We start from the raw sequence: 23,554 nt of genomic DNA, 5'->3' as shown, positions 1-23,554 counted from the left end.
AACAGTACAGTGATGAGGCTCTGCCAGCTCATTGTCTGGTGTATGAACTATAGCTGTACTTCTGTATGATTTGAAAATAGATGGGTGACCAGAATTCCTGTGTGTGACTTGAATTCATAGTTAAAACCTAGAGAGACTATGAATAATTTTATATTCTTTGTACCTTTTATCTCATTGCCTATTCCATTCCACTTTTCCTTGAGTGTAACTAAAACATATTTTCCACAAACATGTCAAAAGCTTGGTCTAAAGACACTGTGAATGTAGGACTGTTGGTGGTAGTTAGTGGTTAGTTGATGTTTGTGGTGCTTTGTTTTAAATGAAAGACTTCTCTTAATCTTTGGTTCTTGTTACATGCTCCACTGAGATGAAAGAGCTCTGTAATGTTCTGGGTTTTTTTCTGGATGAAGGTATTTAGATGCTAGTAAAACAAATTTTTCTCTTTTTTTTTTCTGTTAGGTAATTTACAACTTGATTCTTTCACCATAAATTACATTTTCTCCAGCTTTTAAATATTTTTATGTGACTGTGTCCTACTTTTGTACATCCAAAACTTGTACACAACTTCACCATTGTGGCCATAGTAGCACTAATTCTTTGTCACACTTCAGCTAGAAGAGAAGTATGTTTCATGGTAGCTGTTGCTACAGAAAGCAGAGGTAGAGGAGGAAACAGTTCAGTCTCTGTAGGTATTTCCAAAGTCATTACATGCTAGAAAGAAAACACTGAATTTAATAATGGTAACTCCAGAACTTGGCATCCTCAAGAATACTTTGTGTGAAAGTCAGCACCCTTTCAAGCCTTTCAACACCAATGTGCCTAGAAAGTCACTGCTATTAATGGGGCCCAGTCATTAAATAGCATTAAACATGCAGCTGTGACCATTAGGTGGAAAACGTTGTTTTTCCAAAAATAGATACATTCTTTTCTCTTTCTCTACCTTTAAAATGTAAAACTGGAAAAAACAATTTAAAATTTTCTATTATTGCTTTTCTTGTAGCCACATGGCTCTCATTAAAGCAATAGGCCTTTTCAGTAGTCTTTGACCTTAGAGGTTGTATAAATTCCCTTCTGAAAGAACAGCAGTAAAACCAGCATTCATGGGCTGAAGATGAAGTAGTTTTTATTATCAGAAGCCAGCTCTGTGTCCCTGGAGATGAAGCAAAATGACAGTTATGTACAAGGACATACAGACAGTAAGGATAGAAACAAGTAAGAAACTGCATGTTTTGACCCTGTCCTCATGTACAGCCTCGTTATTGAAGGAACACACTGAAACTTGGCAATCTTGTGCTTGTCACTGAGTAGTGATCTGGTCACAGGATCACAAAACTTACTGAAAGACATATTCTTAGTTGCATATCCTTCTGTCATGGTGACATACAAGCATTAAAATTGTGAAATCCAAAGAAGGAGCACAGACAACTTCCTAATATGATAATTTCTTACAGCTCTAACTCCATTCTGGAGTAGTAAATAAAAGTGGAAATGGTATTTTAGAGTAAAAGGTAATTTGAAATGCATGCCCAATCCTACCTCAGATTTTGTTAGACTTTAGACTATATTTCTGCTTATTCTAAACTACTGCTCCTTTAAACTGGAACCATCAAAATTAATGACCTTTTCCATACCAGCATCAGTGGAGTGATAAATACTTGACTGATAATCTTACATTCCATGAATGTCAAACAGTTTGCAAAACAGTTTTATCGCATGAAAGTTTGAGAAAACTGGTAGTTGAACATTCTTAAATTGTCACAGGTCTTCCTAGAAGTACATACTACTTCTCCTTTGGAAATGGAGCAAAACTAGTTGTCAACAGTTTCTGCCTTTTCTGGATTGGTTAAGTTTTATCTTCTCCAGCTCCACCATTACTTGGATGTATTTTGTTTCAAATGATTTTAAACACTTTAGTAAATGCATATATATAAATATGCAGTTTAACCCTTTCAGTCATAGAATTCCTATGGTGTCTTGTAGCACAGAATTGTTTAGGTTGAAAAGGACCTCTGTAATCATTGAGTCCAACCATTAGCCCAGCACCCCCATGTTCACCAGTAAACTATGTCCCTGAGTGCCAGGGACACCTTTTTTGAACACTTCCAGAATAGTGATTCCATCATTTCCATGGGCAGCCTATTCAAATGCCTGACCACCCCTCCTGTGGAAAAAAATTTCCTAATATTTCATTTAAAAATAAATGGTGCAGCTTTTATGTCCTCATCCTATCACTGGTTGCCTGGGAGAAGAGACTGACCCGCGCCTGGCTACAGCCTCCTTTCAGGGAGCTGTAGAGAGCTCAGGTTCCCCTGAGCCTCCTCCAAGCTAAACACTCCCAGCTCCCTCAGCCACTCCTCATCACACTTCTGCTCCAGCCCCTTCAGCAGCTCCACTGTCAGCAGTGACAGCAGTTATATTTTCTTCATAACTTCTCCTTGGTACTGACTGCTACCTGCTTTGTTGTTTTGGTTTTTTTTAATGATGCCACTTTATTTGGTGCTTCTTTTTATTTCTAAGTGCCACATTTATTCTATTGCTAAGTCAGGAATAAGTCTGCCTTCTTAACGCTTTGGGGATCTCAGCTTGTGACCATCTGCTGTACTTTTCATGTAAAGCTGTAAATATCTTTCTTTCCTTCCCCACATTTTCAGTCATAACACGTGCTATAGGGAGTTGCTGAACTCTCTCAATCCCCACTAGACTTCTCTTTGATAGGATCAATTAACAGGTCACTAAAATCTGGTTTTATTTGAAGCAGAAGTTTTGTCCATGTTTTCTAGGCAATGCATGTATGAAGGAGAGTATATTTTGTATTATCCTAGATGTATTTCAAACATGTCTAAAACATTTTATTTCCAGGATGATCTTAGAGCAACTCTAACAGCAAAGAGCCGAGAAGCCAAGCAATTATCTCAACTGGAAAAGACACGTCAGCGGAATCCATCAGATCTACACGTTATCGTATCCTGCCTTTCCAGTCACTATGAGAAATATGTTCAGAATTTCTTGGGAATTAAACTGTTATGTTTGGGAAGTAGTAATAACAATAATGCTCCTTAGAGAAACTGTTTCCAATGTTGAATCTTTTCTTAAACTTAATGAGGAGTTACAGCTGCTACAGAGCAGTAGTTACTCACTTTTGAATTGAAAAGAAACTATAAATTAATTTATATGTTTATGCAAGAGAAGTAGGCATAGATTACATCCAGGAATTTGGAAGCTTTTGAAAGTAAGTGTAATCAGACAATTTATTTTTTTATTTCTGTGGATTTACTGTTTTTCTCCCTGCCATTTCGGTTATTATGCTTCCTGGTATCTAGATAAGATATGAGTTTCCTCCAGCTGCATGAAAGGATAAGTTGTTATTCTGCTAGTAGAATACTCATCTAGACTACTCTTCCTTTCCAAAGACCAGTCGCCCTCCTCAGTATACTGTTCTATATCACAATGAGAAAAATTAAACCTCTATCAAACTGAATTAGAATTTCCATTAAAATCTCACTGAAGTTTAAAATTTTGAAGCAATCAGAATCTAGGGAATGCCAAAATAAATGGGATCAAGGCAATCCTACTTCAGTCCCTTTATACTTATGTATTATAATACATGATCTAGGTTCATGATGTGCTGTTTACTTTTTATTACATTTTAGTGTTGGACTTGAGAGTTAAGGAGTTCTATTCATTGTTGGATTTTATCAACTGTATTTCAGAATCTTTGGGATCTTTGTAGTGACTGAGGCACGAGACTTTAGAAAGAGTGAAAATTACTATGTTGGTCAGACTGAACACAGGAGAACTACATTTTATTTTTGTCTTTGCCAGAGAATTTTCATTTCATATTAATCAAATCAGTTAAGTCATGACTAATTAGAATTCCTCATGTAATAAAGACAGACGTTTGTCAGCCACAGGGTTAGAATTGAGTTGTGTTGCAAAGTTCTCTTTTGTTGGAATTAAGGGAGTAAATTATAACATTAAGCTGTTTTTTTCCCAAAGGGAGACTGGTCCCATTTTTCTCTCTCAAGCTAATTCCCATTTAATTTCATTTCATGGATATGTCACTGGCACCTAGTTCATCTCTTCTTGTTTCTTTTCTAAGCTTCTCCCAAATACTATTCTGTGACTTGGCTTCTTGTAGCACCTGTTTTCTACACTTAAGGCTTTGCCTGAAGAGTTATAAAATCTCAGTACAGTCTGATTCTACACATGGCAAAAGCACCAAATGCTGCCTATTAGCATATTAAAGTGATTGACACTCAAAAAGGTCAGATTGACACCTAAAACACATAAAAAGGTATTAGGAGCAGGAATGTGTTAATTTGCTTTTGAGGATGTGTGCAGGTCAGCTTTCAGGTCTGAGAGAGGCTTTACCACATTAGAATACAGCAGCTGGGCTCCTGCAGGGGCTCTCTTAATCTTGAGCAACTGTGATGTTGCAGAAGTGAACAACTTTGGCCACAGATAGCAAAGAATCTATATTCCCATCTTACAAATGGTGTGTTAGCACAGCTTTGAAAGGAAATCATTACCAGATTTTTAAAAATACACTTCCCTAAATCAAAATAGATTTTTTTTCCTGAAGAAGTCTGCTAAACTATAGATTGCCTGCTTTTTATTTTATTCTTTTAAAAATAAATAATGAAGTTCTCACTCCAAAACAGACAGCTGTCCTGAAATGTTTTGGCCTGGATACTTGAATTCTAGCAAAGCTCTAACAGATTTTACATCTTGCAGCCAGAGGCTTCAGACAATATAATAATAGTACTAAATATACAGATGTTTTGAAATGACTAAGATAAATAGTTCACAGTATATTAAAAGCAGAAGTGAAAATGAACATGTCCCTGAATATTGATTTTTACATTGCCATTTTTTCCTTTACTAATATTTCCAGTCACAGGTGAGTGTTCAGAAAATACCAAACTGTTGTCCAAACTATGCAGGCTCTGCGACTTGGGACACTTCACTCTAAAACAACCAGAATTCCTCTGCCAAAGCATATGTGCACAAATTATGTTCAATCTAAGATTTATTGAGGAGGTGTATTTGATTACCATAGAAATAATAGACTGTATTTGTATGTATAAAGACTGCATATGCATAATAGCTGCCATCACTTACAGACTGACTGATTGAAGTAATTGAAAAACACAAAATGTCTTTTCTTCCCTCCTGTGGTTTGGGCAAAATCAAGAAAGAGAGATAACGTGACCTTATGTACTACTAAAGATCATGATCAATTGTTTGCCCCGTAATGGCAGAATTGTGTCTATGATATTAGGCTGTTTTTGAAAGGAGGTTGTTTCAAATTGCTAATCCTCTAAAATAAGGTTAGCAGATTACAATCAAGTAAGTGAATAGAGCATGCCTTATTCCTTAAGTTGTAACACTAAAAGCTAGATCACAGGAACTGGACCTGTGGTGTCTTTTTCCATTAAAAAAAAATCGTCTCAAGTTGCAGTTTTGTAGAAATGGGAAGAACCTTACAACCTGATCACAGGATACAGTACTTGATCCATATAGTACTTTCAAATCTCATGACAAAACAGATTTGTGATGATACATACTGACTGAGCCTGTAAGTATCACTAGTGTATGATGTTTGACCAGTACTGTATGGAAAATAACTGAAGTTTAGAGCCAAATCTTGTAGATTTCAAGTGCAAGCTCTTACATTGTTAATTGGTAATATTACACAGTTCTCAGATTTGACTTAATCAGAATAGTTTCAGTATCTTTCATTAAATAGTAGTGAACTTTCTATAAAGTTTATAATTATATCTAATTAAAATAGCTATTTAAAATGTTTTTTGTAGTAAGTAAAATAAGAAAAACTGTGTACTTATGTGTTAAAAAATGGTTGATGTGTCCCCTTCCCAGTGCCTCGTTGAAGATGTTTTTTATCAGATATTTTAATAATACAAAAATATTAAAAGCATAAAATACCTGAAATGCATTTGAATCTAAAAACTACAACAACTCTAGCCTGCAAGATTGAGATATTTACAGGATAAGTACATTAGTTCCAGCTGCTGCTATAATTGTCTATTTAAATGATTTGTAAAAATGTACTAAGATGAGATTCAGCACACTATACTGGAAAAGAATCTTTCTGGACCCACCAGGTTGATCTGCAGTAGAAGACAAGGGGTGATCTTTCCTGCTCTCCCACCACTCTGGGTTAAGTACCTAAACCCAGTAACTGTACTGTCAGTGGGATGTCAGGACTGGCTCAATAAAACTATCCCATGATTATTACAGAAAATGAATCAAGGCAGAGGGACTTTCCTGACTGGCTGCAGCTGGTCATTTTTCATGTTTCACATCAAAGTCACAACAGTGTAGAAGGCATCTTTCTATGTTCATTAAGCTGCAGATTTAAGTACTGTAACACAGATATGTATTGTTTTGCAAACTTAGACTTAAATAATGGCAATTTCAGCAAATAGCTTTGTATCAAATGCAAGACTAATTTCACCTTTGTGTTACTTTACCAGGCTGAAAATGAACTGCAGAGAGCAACAATGGATGCTACTCGAACAACGCGGCACTTAGAGGAAACCATTGATAATTTTGAGAAACAGAAGATAAGGGACATCAAAGTATGTGTGCTCACATTTCATCTTGCATAATAAAATCACTATAGTTAGTTGGGGGCAAGATTAGCAACATTCTGGTATTCACTGAAATGCAAATCTTGTGGTATTCATGAATATTTCACAGATTTGTAAATTATAGAATCTACGATAACTTATCCTCAACCTGCTATAAAAGACAGTCTTCAAAACAGCAAAACTTCTGACTGACAATAACTTGGGAATGCATATTGGAGATTATCAAGTGGCTTTTCAGTAAGATGTGTTATTCCTAATACATTTCCTCTTTACTTTTGAAGTATTTGTTCAGAATTTATTATTAAATAATAATTGCATAAGTGATAGCCCAGCCAGAATTTATGTTTATTGTCTAAAGTTCATTCAGATTCATTCAATCTGACTATTTAAAAGTACTAAGTATCATACAGTTATTTATATCCTATAAATACCAAACACAGAATACAGTAATTTTTTGAAGTGCAAATATACTGCATTAAGAAAACCTTTCTTTTCATTTGCTTTCAGAACATATTTTCTGAATTTATAACTATTGAAATGTTGTTCCATGGGAAGGCTTTAGAGATATACACTGCTGCCTATCAGAATATCCAAAATATTGATGAAAATGAAGATTTGGAGGTAAGAGTGATTGAGATTTGCTTTTCTGTTTACTTCCTATATAAAAAGAGTTTTCACAATTGGGCTACACATGTCCCACACAGAAAAATGCAACAAATATTTCAGGTTCCCGGAAGAAACTCATGTATATCAGGCTTTTTTTTTGCATTTCTTCAGCAAGAGCATGCGGGTTTGTAATCTCAGAGAACACAGAGCAACTGCAGTGGAATCTAATCTTTCCCACAAAACAAAGAAAAGACACTCACAAAATTACTTGCCACTTCAAGCTCAGGTAAACATAAAACAGTTTTTGAAGAACACTTCTGCAGTGAGTCTTGCTCTAAAGATGCACATAGAAAAAAATCTTCTACTGCTGTGATAAGATGATGTAAAGACTAACTACTATATTAAAGATCTCCCTCTAACCTGAATTTTGTTTGTTTTCATCTTTTAATCATTTTTATTAGGCTCTTCTAGAATTAGGAGACATTTGTTACTTACTAGAGTGGGGTTTTTGCCTTGTGGCAGTAACCAGCTTCAAGTCACCCTTTCCTTTCTTTCTGAATTATAGTCTTTCTTTCCCAAGACAGGCTTTTCAGTCCTTTATTCATTCTTGCAGTTCTTCTGGATGTTGGGTCTTTAAACTTAATACCATGGAAGTGTGTGTTGTGTATGTATGTATGTTTGGTTTGTCAAAATATTTGGATCATTTTCATTTTTTGTAAATCCTACCAGTCATAATTTTATTCTGTCTATGACATAGCTCAGAACCAAGTTAGCACAAGACTTAAAAAACCATGAGTCTTCAGTGACAGTCATATTTGAGACTACTTGGTAGTTTTACTTCCTTTAAACTATGCCATGGCAATTTTGTTGTATTTTAGTTTCACAATTATAATGTCACATGGCACCAATTCAGAAATCTCCTTAAAGTCAGTACTTTGTCTTTCACAACCAAATTTTTAATCTCATTTTAAATTTTCTCTTAATTGGACTATTATTTACTTTTCATAAAAATACTGACCATAATATACCATCTTCTTAAGTCTTGCACAAATAGCTGTATTGGTTATTGAAATAACTTGAAAATATAATAGATGTTGTGGTCTCCCCTGCATTCTAGGAGGTTTCCCAAATTTTTTTAAGTTGTGCATCTTCTGTACAATTCAGTAACATTTTTTGATGCAGTTGTGTCTGATAGTAGGGATTTGCTTGTGAAGGCATTGAGTTCATCTTCGCAAGAAATGGAGAGCCTGAAAGAGTTGCTGGGGTTCACACTTCTAGCTTAGCCTGAAACTCAGCTACATATGTTGGTGGGAAACCATTGCAGTTTTCCCTGTGTAAATGCCCCCAAAGCTCTGAACAATGTTTACCTTGACCACATCAGTATGTTGATGTGTCTCAATTTAAGCAAGGACATTTTTCCACCTAAAACTGATCAATCCAAACTACAGTTGATGCAGATCTCTAGATCAAGTTTCATTCTCCAATGCTGCATTTCTGCAAGCTTCAGTCTCAGTAATTCTTGGCTTGCAAGCATCTAAGTGACTGCTTTCTCCATTTGATCAGGTTTTTCGGAGCTCACTCTATCCACCAGACTATCAGTCTCGCTTAGACATAGTTCGTGCAAATTCCAAGTCCCCCTTGCAAAGAACTGGCTCCTCAAAATCTTCACTGAGAACAGCACAGGTAAGAAAAACATTGCATACTAAATCAGTATATTAAAGATCTACTTAAGATAATCTTTTAGTCAATGCACATGGATCCACTGTCTTCACTCAGTTCAGGACCATCAGAAATGTAAAGAAACTGTCAGTGGCATAAATATCATAATAGGCTCTTGATAATGCAGCTTTATCATTGAAGGGGAAAACCCCTCAGCTTTTAAAGCTGTGTTGCTTAATTTTGACAAATGCCATTTCCAGCAATACTTGGTCTTCCATCAACAAACTGTGGCATCTTGCAGAGAAGAGATCTAGATTATTTGAAAGAGTAGTGACATTCTCTAAATATTTGCATACTTTTAGTATTCAGATTCTAGAGTGTGGCCTCTCTACCACATCCTAATCCAGACTAGTGATACCTTCTAGCAACAGAGCAAACTCATGACCTACAGTCCTCTCCTTTTATACTCTGAAAATTCACAGCAGGTGAGGAAAAGGATGATAAAATGAGTGAAAATGTTGAAGACAGTGTCACTCTTTTTTGGACCAGCTACCTTGCAAATATTTATGCCACTTGTTTACAGCAGTAAACTTGCAGACATTGCAAAATGAATTATTTTTAATTCATTGCAATTGTAATTCTGTAACTGCAATGATTCTTAACAGTGTTTCAGTTACAGACAAAGCCACGTTTAAAATGCATTTATAACCTTTCTTCTTTGAATAGACTCATGCATTGATACTGTAGTAAGGAAAACTTTTCTTGACTTCGTACACACTTTACCCCTTCTCTGCTCTCAACACAGAATAGATCAATTATTACAGTTGAGCTGTTCTGTTGAAAGTATGAATTTTGTCATCCGAAGAGATACAACCTAGTGATTCAGTGCATGAAGTACTACCTTGACTGAGTAACTTGCCAGTCCTCTTTATCACTCAAGCAAATTTCAAATTCAAGCTACTTCAGAAAATATGAGAAAAAACACAAAACGAGAAAACTGAGAGTACGTACACTGTGATTTCTCCCAGAGGTGGAGTGGAATTCCATTCTAACTTGCAGGTTAACCTTTCTCATTTCCTAGACTGCTCTTAATTATAACTTTGGGTGTTAGTCTTCTCATAACCTCTAACTTACCTGAAAACAACAGGAAGTCATCTAAACCTAGAGGGAAACTGCAATGCAATTCAAAATAAGGTCATCTTACTTGGCTGTGCAGTGTGTCTGCAAAGGAGGATCATACGGCAGAAAAAAGGGGTGGAACACCCAACTAATGCAGTCACCATAGGTCAGTGAAGAAAGGGCAGACCTTTCTGATTCTGTAAATAGCATGGTGCTGAATTACACTGAGGGCTAATCTTTGGAACCACCAAACAAGTCTTAAGGAAAAAAAAACCAACTACTCAGAAAAACCTGCAGGTGACTTGTTTTATCTTTTCTATGAATCTTTCACTATGAAATTTTTGATACATCTAGTTTCCTGCTGCACAGTAATCCTTCACTGTCTGTAATGTAGTACTTTGCAATTTCCAGTGTAAAGCAGTATAAATGATGTGGGAAGCAGTTCACAGAATCACACAGCCCAAATCCGTGGGGCAGGGGAGGACAGACACACACAAACACTAACCTGTAGGTGGGGGACAGTGTAAGAAGTCACTGCATACCAGATGGAATAATGTGTGCCAGTAACACAGTTCAGGTCTTTTCAGAGGATTTAACACATACCATCCTTGAATTTATTTCTGCCTCTGTGGACTAACTTTCTGTATTATCTGTATGTTAAAAATGTAAAGTACTCCTTGAGCTTGATTCATTTTCTCACAAAGAGCTATGTCCTTCATTTTACAACGCTTGACAATTCATCCTCAACATTTTGGTCTACCAATTCAGGTTGATATAGCTTGTATTTTAGAACTGTAGCAAAACAGGACCTTTTCCAGATATTTTAAATCAAATTTCACTACACAAGTTTTATCTACATCCATTAAATGTAACAAACTTTTGCACTGACACTCTGTAGGACAGCAAAGTATAATTTTAACCATTATTGAAAATGTCTGCATCCAAATGTTCCAGCACTAAGACATGGACAGAATTGCCATGTTTCTGCAGTGAAAGATGGAGCTGAACTGCTTAAGCAAGGACTGTCATCACCTGCATGCAACTCATAGAATTAATTTTTACATAAAATTATTTATGGTCAAAAAATTATCATATTCTTTTTTTGCATTAAGTTCTGAAAAACTAAATTTCAATATTGGTATGTTTTAGTTCTTTGGCACAGTAACTTGGATTTATACTGCATAATTTCTTTTATCAACTTCCTTTCCTGATACAGTTTGGTTCTCAGGGATAGCCATCTTACCACCACCAGTGATAATGTTTAATATACTATTTAGTTAATTGCTGCATGGTCAGAGGTATTTGAGTAGTGAGCAGAAAAAAGCCATAAAGCGAAAACAGTTCCTGTTTCAGGAAAGGGGGGAGCTTTTACTCAGAAATATGATGCAAGTTCTGCTGAAGAATTTCAGATGCTCTGAACTAGGAAAAAAACTTAGAAAATTAGTCTGTCCCAGTGAAATTCATTTCACCTTAACACGCTCAATCTGCAGCATTCCCTAAACTCCAATTACAAATCACTGCCATTGTCTTTTTCTTCTTTCATGGAATGAGACGCTGTTGCTTTAGACATTTCAGCTCAAGTTAACCCAGCTTCACCCAATGATTAACTCCATTTTCTGTTGTGTTCAGGAATTTGTAAGCAACTATTTGCTTCGAGCTAAATTACATACTTGGTGAGCATGAACAAGACTTAAGTATTTTTCTTCTTTCAGAAGTTCAATGACTGCAGTTTGCTTTATGCACACACAAAAAACTTACATTACATACATGGCTGAATGAATTGTAACACGTCAGAAGTCAATTTAATAATGAGCATTTAAGGACCTTTAAAATAGGGGGCTGCTTAAAAGAAAAGGCAAGCTCTGTCTTGAGTGCAGAAGTTTTTATTATATCACTGCATGTGAGAAGACACAGAAAATATAACCAAAATTAGAGCTGCAGATGCCCTTAGAGAACTACGGAACCTGGAATTTTTCAAAAGCATTCCAGATGACTTGGATAACTGTCTTCAATGTTCTCTTTCTTATAGGGAAAGCAAAAAAAAACATGTATCCTTCTTTAAATTTTAAATTTTGCATTGTCTGTGAAGAATCCATCTTCAATAGGAATTAGATTGAGCCCTCATTAAAAAAAAAGTACAGACTGCAGAATCTGTCAAATGAGATGAAAGCACGGCAGCTGGCACTTGTTTTTAATGTTTGATAAACCAAAAGGAGGAGTCACTCCAGAGGCAAGCACTGATGGGCAGGGAAAGAAGTTCATCTATGAATCAAGACTCTTAAGTTTGTCTAATTTATTCTTGGGAAAAAAGGTAAAAAGCTTAGAGCAGCATCCTTTTGAGCTTTTAACTGACAAGGTCTGATGTCTTCAAGATAAGATTAGACCCTAATACTCCTCTTCAGCCTGCTGCTTCAGCAGCCAACCCATGGAAAAACTGATTTGCATCTTGTTGATTTGATTTTTAGCATTAATTAGGTAAAAAATACCATTTTCCCTATCCTATAATAGTTCTGAAGGACTACATGGATATTTTTAGCTTTTAAAAACCATTGTAGTATTTTTATTCTGTGTCATGTATCTTTCCAGTGCTGTGCATGTTATGAACAGTTAATAAATAAACAACTTACCCCCTTCCCCCAAATGAAAACCATGCAAACATTTAGGCTGAAAATGCCAATGAAGAATTATTTTTTGTTTGCAGAAAACAAACAGTTTATATCCTTTTGTTGGATTTTTATCAGATTTCCCACAGAATGCTAAGAAAAGATGAAGAAGAGGACGAGGAGGAAGATGAAGATGATGAAGAGGACGATGAGGAGGATGAATTTGATGCTACTAAGGAAGTGAGATAACAAAGCTGTTCTAAGAGGGGTTTTTATTAAGGGGGGAAAAAACCCCTTCACCTAAAGGCTTTTTTTGTATGTTGAATCTAAAATTTCACTGGGGCTATATATTTAGAATTCCAGCAGGAGCAAGAATCAGTGCTGATTCTAGAGTGCCAGACAACAAATGACTGGTTTCAAAGAATGGAAAAAAATCCACTGAAAGTGGGCAATTTCAGTAGCTAGAAAATTAAATATTTAAATAGATGCCTGTATTATATTTGCATAGATGTTATATTGTAATCACATTTGCTTAAACTTACGTGATGAACAGTGTCCAAGAGCTGCACTAAGCTTTCAAGCAGTTATGAACATTGTTTTGTCCTTACTTTGCCAATATATTACCTCTCTAGCTATACACCTCTTGAATTTTTTAAGTACTCTAGCTGTAACTGTTATAATTGGATTTATACATGCTAAAGTAACTCTGGTAATTACAAAACTGTTTGCAGCAACCGCCTGTTAAGATTTCATTTTGCTATCCACCCTGGATGGCAGAAGGCATGGTGAGGTGTACTTTTTTTCTTATTTTCATTTTTCTCAGGCTTTCATCAGGTACAGATGACTTTTGATTCCTTTACACATACAGAATGAACAGTCACAAATAAGGACCTGGCCCAGTATCTTATGTTCAATGCTGCTTTGCTTTTTAAATAAAAGTGCCTTCATGATAAAACTAGTGGATATTTTATGTAGTTGATGTTTGTTATATTAGACATGCTATACATAGTTCAAATTTCACGTGTTTAGCTACATGATTCATTTACTGGTTCCATCAAACATACAGGAAATTACACATTTTGAGTGTAATTCCTTATTCTGTTTGGGGATAGAGGAAAAAATGTGTTCATTTTTGAATAGTGCCTGGTTGTCTGCCAGAAAGTTTACCACACTGTTCACCTCCAGCTTTAGTATCTGCTAAAGAAAAAATGCAGAAGAATTTAAATTTGAGACTGGGAAAACAATTTTAAATTATAACACAATCTTCCTTTCAGTTACAGAAAAAAGCCAGGAAGTGCATTTATAATACTGCTACTTTTTGTCCACTGATGCATATGTATGCAATCCATACCTGTTTTGACATGTGAAAAAACAGGTTTTGCCAAAAATCACTGAGATGAAAATAAATGAAAAGTTCACATTATAGGGTTATTTTAAACCGAAAAAATAATTTTACACCAGCATTACATACCACTGACATTGAATTACTGCTGGCAAGGAGGAAATACCAATGAGCAAAATTTTTTAAAGTATCTATGTGATTAATTCCCATCTATTTCAGCAACTAAGTCACTTCAATAAATAGTAGTATGGTGATCAGAATTCTGGTGATCACCACTTTACCATTTCATACACAATGAAGTAGTCCATCTCCAAAACAGATAGCTATCTTCATAACAGTTTCAGGTTTTCATATAGCAAGTATTTGTGTACTATGCTTTGAGAAAGCAATTCTGAAAAAAGGCAGTTTTGTTTAGATAAATTGCACTCTAAAAGATTATGCAGTTGACAAGCATAAAATTCATTCTTCCTACATCACAAAAAAGTCAACTCCAGGAACCACAGAAAAACTTCCAGAAAAATACAGTGTTGAGCAACTTTGTCCTGCGTGTGTGGTGTCTTAACTTGGCATGTTGCACAGAAATTGTGACCTCAAAACTACAGATGAAAAGTCCCTGACTAAAATACTTCACCAGAAGTAGAAGCCAGAATAACAATTTAGGATGTTAGTAAAGAATTAAATATTACCTAAAGATCCTTCTGCAAAGAACTTTGTCGTGGTACCGAGTGCATGCTGCAAGACTGACTTGCAGTTACTCCATTCACTCATTTGTATTTTTTATTACTGGCCCTAGATGATGCAAACTTACAACCATTCTTGCCTAGACTGTTTTGCCTCTCTGTTGAACATACTGGCACATTCCTTAGGGATTAAGGGGTGCTCATCACACTGTCCTGTTTGACCTTCCCTAAATGCCTCAAGCTGCTTTTGTAGGTGATTGCTATTTCTAGTTTTTGACAACAGAAAGTGTTCTCTTATACACCAGAATTTTTGGACAATGGTAGCAAAAGCAACTTCAGAGAAGACATAAGTAAAGAAACTTTCCATGTTTTATATAAGCATCACCAAATGTAGCATTTCATTTATTACTCCTTACTGTATCAATGGTACTTAAAAAGGAAGCACAGGATTTCAAGCCATGTAATTATAGGCAGTCTCTGATTTGTCCTTTGTACTGGAAATACAATGCCTCCAAACCACTAAACATGTGATGTCACAGAACCCTGTTACCAGGAAATGCTGTCATCACACCATGCACCTGAACCATCTATTCAGGCAGAATCAGAATATAATGCCCAGTCTGGAGAGGCAGGGGGAACCGAGGCAGATGGACACGCACATACCCAAAACACCAACTAGGCAACAGCTATAAACCAAGCACCAGCTGTCCTACTAACCTTGTTATTTAGCTGATGTACTGCTTCCTCTCCTTCGGTGCATCTGTATGTACTTCGAGATGCAGCTCTTTACAGACTGTGAGAAAGTAATTTTGTTTGGTCTATCTCTTTACAGACTGTGAGAAAGTAATTTTTTTTGGTCTATCAGTCAGACATTTCAGATTAACCTGAAGTAGTCATAAACTCTAATTGGCTTTAAATTAAATACATATCAGCCACAGGGCAAACAAAAGACTATTTTGTAATGCCTTAATTATGACGTCTGCCATTACAAGCTTTATGACACTTTTTATATGTTCACTGGGGGGAAAGGTTTACCATCTGAAAAGCTAATGGTATCTTATCAGCAATTACTCTTAACCTCTTCTGAAAACAGACAGTTTTTTTCTAAAAGATAATCTCACACTTCACTGGCAAAGCAACCTCCTAAACTCTTACCTTTCCAACCTCCAAGTTCAAAATCTCCTGTTGTGTAGTAACTAGAAGCACTTTAAAATCAACAAATCATCTAAAACTGATTAACTGGAGAAGTTAGTTGTATTCACATTTTCAACACAGCTTAGTTGTAAAGATGCTAGTTTACAAAAATAGTCACAATGAAGTTTTCAACATGATGGTCAGGGAAGTTTATTTTGAGAATTCTCATGTCTTTATTTTTCCTGCAACATCTTCTGGCTCCTTGATCTCTTTTAAAGTAGCTATTACATAAAGCACAAAATTGTTGGGTTTCAATTCCTTTTAAGTTCAGAGGAGGATTCAAAACTATATGATTCCGAAGCTAATTCCTAGCAGAAAGCAAAAATCAGTATGTGTTCAAAGTTGAAAACTTGGCCATTATGTTTCTTTGCTCAAAGGAATCTACATATACAGACCTTGCATTATCATTCAAAGAGGTTTGTTTCTTGGCACTTAAAATACAGAATAAATAATGTGCAGAAGAAATAAAGCTATGCTAACCTTTTAAATATTACAGAACAAAAAATCCCATTCTTTTTGTTTTCTTGTACCAAACAGTTGTCATGGAAGTTCTGCAATCACTAGGATGACTTCACAAAAAGTAATAAAGGTTTGACCACCAGTGAGGGGGGATCATTCACTAGGAAGGCTGCCTGGACAGCTCTGTCCTTAAAGCTATTAAAGATGCAGTAGACAAGGCCTTGAGTAGCCCAGATGAGCCAAAACTTGCTCTGAGGAGTGAACTGGAATAGAGGCCTCCCTATGTCAGGAATTTAGGAATTCTGGTTATTGAACAAGCAAAGGTTAGAAGTTTTCACTGCCAAGTTGCAACTTTGTTGTCTCAATTTGAGGGGACTGAGACTTAATCCTTTAGTACTACAGATACTATCTTGCACAGCTGTAATGTCAACGAAAGTCCTTGCATACGCAATCAAAGTTTCCCACTAAGCCTTAATTTTGAAGATACAGCTTTCCCAAGCTTTTATTTCTTCCTAAAATTTAAACATGCTGGTAACAAACCAATGGAAACAACACGTTCTAAATGCTGACATAAGCATTTATTTTATTACATAAGAAAATAACACTTGTCAGCTTGGTTTCCAGTGAGAGATGCTAGTTGAAACTAATCACAGATTGACCTGGAATGCATCCAGACATCATTAGCCAGCTAGTATTCATGTTACGCAGCATGTGAAGATAAAACAAAACCACTCCAGTCAGAATTCTTGATCTAATTCCAACACTCATTTTCTGCCTCAAGGTACTGAAGTGAGTGAGAAAAAAGCCTAACTGATGGATACAGCCTCTGCAAGCTCTGTCAACTACTCATCCTTTGCTATGTTGACAAATACCAGTTCACTCTTTCCAGACGAAGCAGCCAGCATCATTCTCCATTCTCACCAAGACCCAGATCTGCTGAGCATAATAACTGAGATCATTAACTATACAAGTTTTAAATATAAGACACACATTTAAATGGCAATTTCTTTTTTATTTTAAAAAAATTGCAAAGCCAGCTAATGAGAACAGCAAGCTCTTAAACAGGAATGCCTGCAAACATATGAAATCGAATAAAACCTGAAAGGTTTACACAAAAATAAACCGAAAAAAAATTAAAATTTTATTAAGCTAACCTTAGTAAGAAGTGTCATTTACTAATGCAGGTAGCACTGAAAATATTCTATTTGAACCGTTTGTGTGGTCAGTCAACCAGCACTTACGTTTTTATTTGATGCAAAGACATAAGATTGGAATTAATCTAAAAAAAAAAAACCCAAAGCATTACAACTCATCCTTTTATACCTTCATGTAAGACATTCAATGTCCTACAGGTATTTCCAACCAAGAGCTAAACAACTGAACCGGGTATTATTTACAACCGTTGATGGAAACTGTTTTGCATCTTCCAGTAATTAAAAGTTAAAATAACTGTCAATACTGTCAAACCTAGAATGTGTTATTAGAGCATCTTTTCCTCCTTTACAGCAAACTCAACTTAACTTTCCGTGGACCAATGGGCCTATCATTCAGTTCATTAATAGCAGCCATAGCTTCCTCATAGTTTGTCATAGCAACAATGGCATCACCAGAAGGTAATCCTTGTTCATTGTACTGCACAGAAACTGACTCCGGTATCACTCTATAGCCATAGAAAAAATCCAGAATCTCATTAGGAGTAGCCTTAAAAGGTAAATTTTTCAACAGAATAGGAACAACACGTTCAGAACCACCATTGAAATTTGGATCTGGCATAAATCTTCCTTCCGGAAAATTTCCCATTTTATTATTCCCAAACTCCATTCTGCCAAAAGGTTCACCGTCACCACCAAAATCCATGAGGGGTGGTGGACCCCTAAAATCCTTAGGAGGGCACATGAAGTCCTCCGGGGGATGTCTGAATTCAGAATGATGCCTGAAGTTCCCAGGGGGACCAAAAGAATGCATGGGTGGCCCTTGTGGTGGCCCAGATGGTGAACCAACTGGACGGGAGAGGTCACCTCTGTCATACGGATGTGAATGACCATGCATTTCATTTGGTGCAGATAATGATGCAGCGACACCAAATTTCTGCATCTGATCTTGAGATATAAGTCTTATTAACACTTCTGTTCCCAAAAATGTTTGGCGGTTTAAATTTTCTGCTTTCATAGCTTGTTCTTCAGATTTAAACTTCACTAGTGCTTCTCCCAGTCCAACTCCTTTTTCATCATAGAGCAAGTAAATATCATCTTCGTCAATATCAAATCTTGAAAAGAACTTCTGCACTTCAATTTTTGACACATCAAACGGAAAATTCCTTACATAAACGCAATTCTTAGGGCTGGAATGACCTTCCCGGTAACTTTTTTCTGATATGGCCTGTCCAAGATGATCTCTGTCCGGTGATCTTTTCCTCTCACAAGAGTCAATTATTTTCAACATTGACTTTCTTGAAATTGGAAAAATGTACACAGGACGATTGAGAAGAACCTTTCTATGACATTCCAAAGCAGCCTGATAGTCTCTCTCACTCCTGAACACCACAAAGGCATCTCTAGTCCTTTTCTGATGCTTATCTGTTAGAATCTTAATCTGTTTGCTGTGTATATCCAATTCAGGGAAAAAATCTCTCAAATCTCTCTTTTCCACATTAAAAGACAGATTTCTTAAGTGTATGTAATATTCCTGGCTGGGAGAGGAACGAGAATGTGTTCTTTGTCTCCTTGGTGATCTTGAACGAGAATGCTTCCTTGAATGCATGTAGCCCGAACTTCTCGGAGAATGGTCTTCACACAAAAAGTCATCCATTTCATCTGGCACGTCTATCCGCCCACCGCATTCCATCCACCGTTCTTCTGTAGTGGGACTGATTTCTATAAACCTCTGACCCATGTATTGTCTGTGACGCTTAAGTCCTTCTAAGGCATCACTGGGTGTAGCACATCTTACCAAGCAATCACCATTGTTTAAACCATTACGGTGCTTTATCAGAATCACTCCATCCACGCGAATCCCCGAAAGGAAAGCACGTACTTCCATCTCTGTTGCAGAGTAAGGTATACCACGCAGAAACAGGTAACGATCATCCGGGTTAAACGGTTGGCAATCCTTTCTCAACTGATAGTTTGACTTAGGCATACCCATATCACCGTATCTTGTGCCGTTGGTATGGAACCCAGCCTCCAGGCGATTTGGTGGCCCGTAACTAGGCTTTCTTATTCCTTTTGGAGAAGCTGTAACTAAATGTGGTATATCTCCAATACTTGATGCACTAGAACCATTAGTACCTGTTCTTCTAGAGCCAGACATAGTTTCTCGTCCCCCACGGTCAAATCGTTTCCGGCTCATTTCTATGGTACTCTGCATCTCTGCCTTGCTGCTGAGAAAGAGCTCTATGCGCGAGTCCTTGATAAACCCTCCCGAACAGCTCATGGCACGCCGTGCATCTTCATCTGTGGCAAATATAATAAAAGCCTCCCCAATCTCTCCTCCAATAATATGCACACCTCCATCGGGAATATTCAATCCCAAGAAGAAACGACGAATATCTGGAGGACCCGCAACAACAGGAAGCCCCTGTAAACGGATGACTACAGCCATGCTGAGCTCAACCCACAGCAAAAATCACCTGCAGACAAAAAGGCACACATGATAGCACGTCTTTAGTACTCAACTATTACAGTATCTTATCACTTAAGCTAGAGCCTTTTTAATGAATGCCCTTGTCTCATCAAGAGAGAAGGTATGAAAAAACCCACAAGTTCACTGGAACAAGATTAAAACAATTCACTGAATGTTGATTAGTCAGAACAATTAGCTACTCCACCGGCACTTGTGCACAAATATTCCCTACCCTAAGGGCAACAAAATCCACCTAAGCCACTCCTCACCATCCACAATACCTAAAGAACACCTCAAGTCTTTCACGGCATAGTTACTATGTGCCAGAGATCTCTGCCCACTCCTAAGGAACAAAAAAAATCCGGTTTACTTTTGATCAGGACACTAATTGATAAAAGGAGAAAGGAAAAAGAATAACTATGTCACTGGAAAATGAAGTAACTCACAAACAAACAATGATGACTTTACTGCTTTGACAAGTTGCTCTACCCAGTGATCAGTTCTGTTCAATAATGTATGTTTTCTCAGCATTCAAAAATGTTGTCTCTTTGGCGTAGTCAGAGTATTAACTGCAGTGGCCACAAGCATATCCTAGTTGCCAGCCACAAGTCTGTGAGGAAAAAAGGCTGTGTATGATCTTGTCACAATACTCAGTGAGAAGTGTTAAGCTTTTGACAGCTTACCTGTTTCTGCTTTGGAGACCTGATAAATTCTGTAAAATCAACTTAACTGTGGAAAGAAAACGAAACATAATTAATGGCTGATACCTGTACTTTGCTTTACACACTGTGCTACACTGCTGCAGCCCATCCATAGCAGTGGCTAATACTAAAGCCAAGCATGTTATGAACCCATGTGAAGAACTCCTTCCATGTTCCAAGATGCCATGCACCACGTCTTTCTGTTTCCATTTTAGAAGCAAAAGAAATTCATAATTTGACTTCTGGAAACGATGAAAATACGATGAGATTACTTGGTCATCAATTGTGCCACACTGAACTGTTGCAATGAAACAGACAGTGTATCGAGGGAACAGTTCTCAACTGAGTTCTTGGAAGGTGCTTAGGTCCATCTCAGGATTACATGACATGTCCATTCTTCTGAAATCCACCTGGATTCAAACTTCACAAGAGTATGCTACTCACCAGTCCAGCACTGCACTTAACATACACAGTGAAGCCCATCAAATGAAAGAGCAAAAATATCCAACAAGGAGAAACTTCAGAATGTACCTGAATTTACCAAGCCAACTTCAGTATTTTCCCTAAATCCTTACTCTACTGCCTTTCAAACATAAGAACAAGAGAACCTTGAATACACTGACTTAACATACCCTGATTTTCAACATTTTCCACCATCACACAATAAATAGGACAATATTCTCAGAACAAACACAAGCCTCTGTAGCAAATGACTGCAATCCCTTTAAAACAAACACAACAGCCCAATGCTCTGAGCAAACACTCCTTCTACAAACCCTGCTCTGTAAAGCACCACATCCTGATAACAAGTAACCTACCAACAACCATTACTGCCACTCCACCTGAACGTAGCAAAACAAGAGCAAAGCCCCAATCTGTCACTAACAGACTCCATGTCACTTCTGCACCAGTACTCCGTAAGCACAACAAACCGGAAACAACTGCCCATTTACAAACTTCACTGAAGACCATCTGTTCTCTGTGCTTTTGTGGTGAGTCGACCCCAGCCAGCAGCCAGGCACCCACACAGCTGATTGTTCACTCCTCCTCCCATCAGTGGGATGGGAAAGAACAAAGTCGAGAAAACTTGTGGGTCAAGATAAAGACAGTTTCCTTGGTGGAAAGAAAAACACAAAACAAAGGAAATCACTCACCACCTCCCACAGGCTGACTGATGTCCAGCCTTCCTCCAAATAACAACTGCCTTGGGAGCCAAGATAGAAACCAAAACCATTTAAATACTTCTTCCTCTACCTCCGTTTTTGTTGCCCAGCATGATGTTACATGTCACAGATATCCCTTTGGTGAGTTTGGGTCAGCTGTCCCAGCCATGTTCCACCCCAGCTTCGCACCTACTCTGAGCACACTCACTGCAGGAACAGAGTAGGGAACATCGATAAAGCCTTGATACTGTGCAAGCACTGTTCAGCCACAGCCAAAACACCGATGTGTTGTCAACATTCCTTTAGCCACAAATCCAAACAACTGTATGGGCTGCTGTGAAGAACGTTAACTTTATCCCAGCCAGACCCAGAACACTTTACAACGTGTCTTCTCAACAGATGCAATGTCAGTGCCAAAAAAAGAATGGAGAATTCAAGGGCAGAATTTTCATACAGCACCTTCATGTCTTGAGAAAGCAAATCCGCTGCCCTGCTACTTTGTGATGTATTTAATCTGTAGTACTTCTGGATTCACAACTCCGCTTTCTTATCCCAATTTTTAAACATCATTCACAACAGCTCTCCTCCATAATTCTTCGGTGATAAACAGCAAGTTCTCCACGATGCACCAGGGATACAATACACAACCTTCAGTGGTGAAAACCAGACCAGTGGTTGAGATCATAATGGGATCTCTAACAAGTCCACAAACAAGTGCAAGTTCAAATCATAGCTCTTACTGACTGTACAGTAAACCATCACACATGGATAGAAAGCACAGACAAGCCATCCAAATTTAAAGTGCATAACCAAAAATATTTGACTTGTCATGAAAAGTAAGAGCAATTCATTAACTGAACAAGGACTTCAGAAAGCAAGGATTTGGAGAATAAATAAACAACTTCATGCCATAGCTTAAAAGCACAGAAGTGAACACTTTTATGAAATTTTATATATGAGCAAAATTGGTTAAAAAGCAGTACAATACCTATTCTTCCACAGTCTCAGGAAATTCCAAACATTAAAGCCATTAAAATAATCCACAACTTATAAACACAGTAGGAAACTAAGTCTGCACTAGACTAGGATTTTATCATAACACTGAAAGATTACACACATACTGCAAGCTAGAAAGAACACCCACAGAAACACCCCGTCTACGAAACTGGATCAGTATAGAATAACCAGCGGAACAAGGGAAGGGTTCTTATTCTATTCTTCAAAATAAGCCTCAATAGAGGAAGCAGGCTGCTGCGAATAGCAGTTTGCACAGTGCGGAAGGAAAACATGAGTGAGCTCTACAGCTGGCCCCCCTACACGGTCGAATGTAGCACGGAACCGCTTCCCAGCAGGTCGGCCCCGGCGCTGCTGGAGACCCGCGGCGGGCGGCAGGGCCGGGCACGGGGCGAGGGGAGGGCGCCCCGCGCCACACGCGCTGCGGCCCGCCAGAGCCGCCGCTGCTGCGCCCCCATGAAGAAGCCCGTCTGCTTCCCGACACCGGGACAGGGCTGAGGGAAGCACCGGGAGCAGGGAAGTGGGGTGGGAAGCCCAGAGACACGAGAAAGCCGGGGTACACGGGGCCGGGGCACAGGGAGCGGCCGCGCAGCGGTTCCGCGAGGGTCGGGTAACCGAGAACCGGCAAACTTCGCGCCGCCCTCGGCCACACGCCGCACCCAGGGGAGGCGTGCTCTGTCCCTCACGCCATCCATCCACGCACCCACCGGACACGCCGCTCAGCGAGCGCCGCAGCTCCCGGCACGGCTCCGCCAAGATGGCGCCGCCTCCACTGCCCC

At 38.0% G+C, this 23,554-nt stretch overlaps 2 protein-coding genes across 6 annotated transcripts in view; one reads left to right on the top strand and one right to left on the bottom strand.

Annotated features, from left to right (window-relative positions):
- CIBAR1 (CBY1 interacting BAR domain containing 1) overlaps positions 1-17,749 on the top strand; it is a 24,554-nt gene extending 6,805 nt beyond the window's left edge. The window contains exons 4-9 of the mRNA XM_059473495.1: positions 2,860-2,961; positions 6,498-6,602; positions 7,122-7,235; positions 8,784-8,903; positions 12,740-12,841; positions 17,058-17,749. Of these exons, the coding sequence (XP_059329478.1) occupies positions 2,860-2,961; positions 6,498-6,602; positions 7,122-7,235; positions 8,784-8,903; positions 12,740-12,841; positions 17,058-17,069 (555 nt within the window). The 3' untranslated portion in view covers positions 17,070-17,749. The remainder of the gene's footprint in view (positions 1-2,859; positions 2,962-6,497; positions 6,603-7,121; positions 7,236-8,783; positions 8,904-12,739; positions 12,842-17,057) is intronic.
- On the bottom strand, positions 17,268-23,554 carry RBM12B (RNA binding motif protein 12B). Of its 5 annotated transcripts, none has more exons than XM_059473298.1 (3): positions 23,483-23,554; positions 20,581-20,626; positions 17,268-19,904 (listed from the first exon to the last, which is right to left on the bottom strand). In XM_059473298.1, the coding sequence occupies exon 3, from the start codon at positions 19,874-19,876 to the stop codon at positions 17,777-17,779; it is 2,100 nt and encodes a 699-aa protein (XP_059329281.1). In that variant the 5' UTR covers positions 19,877-19,904; positions 20,581-20,626; positions 23,483-23,554; the 3' UTR covers positions 17,268-17,776. The 5 variants fall into 5 exon arrangements, with proteins under 5 accessions (XP_059329281.1, XP_059329032.1, XP_059329359.1 ...); XM_059473049.1 differs by having other exon boundaries at positions 20,581-22,409; positions 23,483-23,544; XM_059473376.1 differs by having other exon boundaries at positions 23,479-23,535.

This window comes from Ammospiza nelsoni, chromosome 1, assembly GCF_027579445.1.
Source record: "Ammospiza nelsoni isolate bAmmNel1 chromosome 1, bAmmNel1.pri, whole genome shotgun sequence".
Taxonomy (NCBI): domain Eukaryota; kingdom Metazoa; phylum Chordata; class Aves; order Passeriformes; family Passerellidae; genus Ammospiza; species Ammospiza nelsoni.
This window is presented reverse-complemented; position numbering and strand designations above follow the sequence as displayed.

What these genes read in the sequence shown, in the direction of transcription:
- RBM12B (XM_059473298.1), bottom strand. Translation starts at nt 19,876, where the DNA reads ATGGCTGTAGTCATCCGTTTACAGGGGCTTCCTGTTGTTGCGGGTCCT.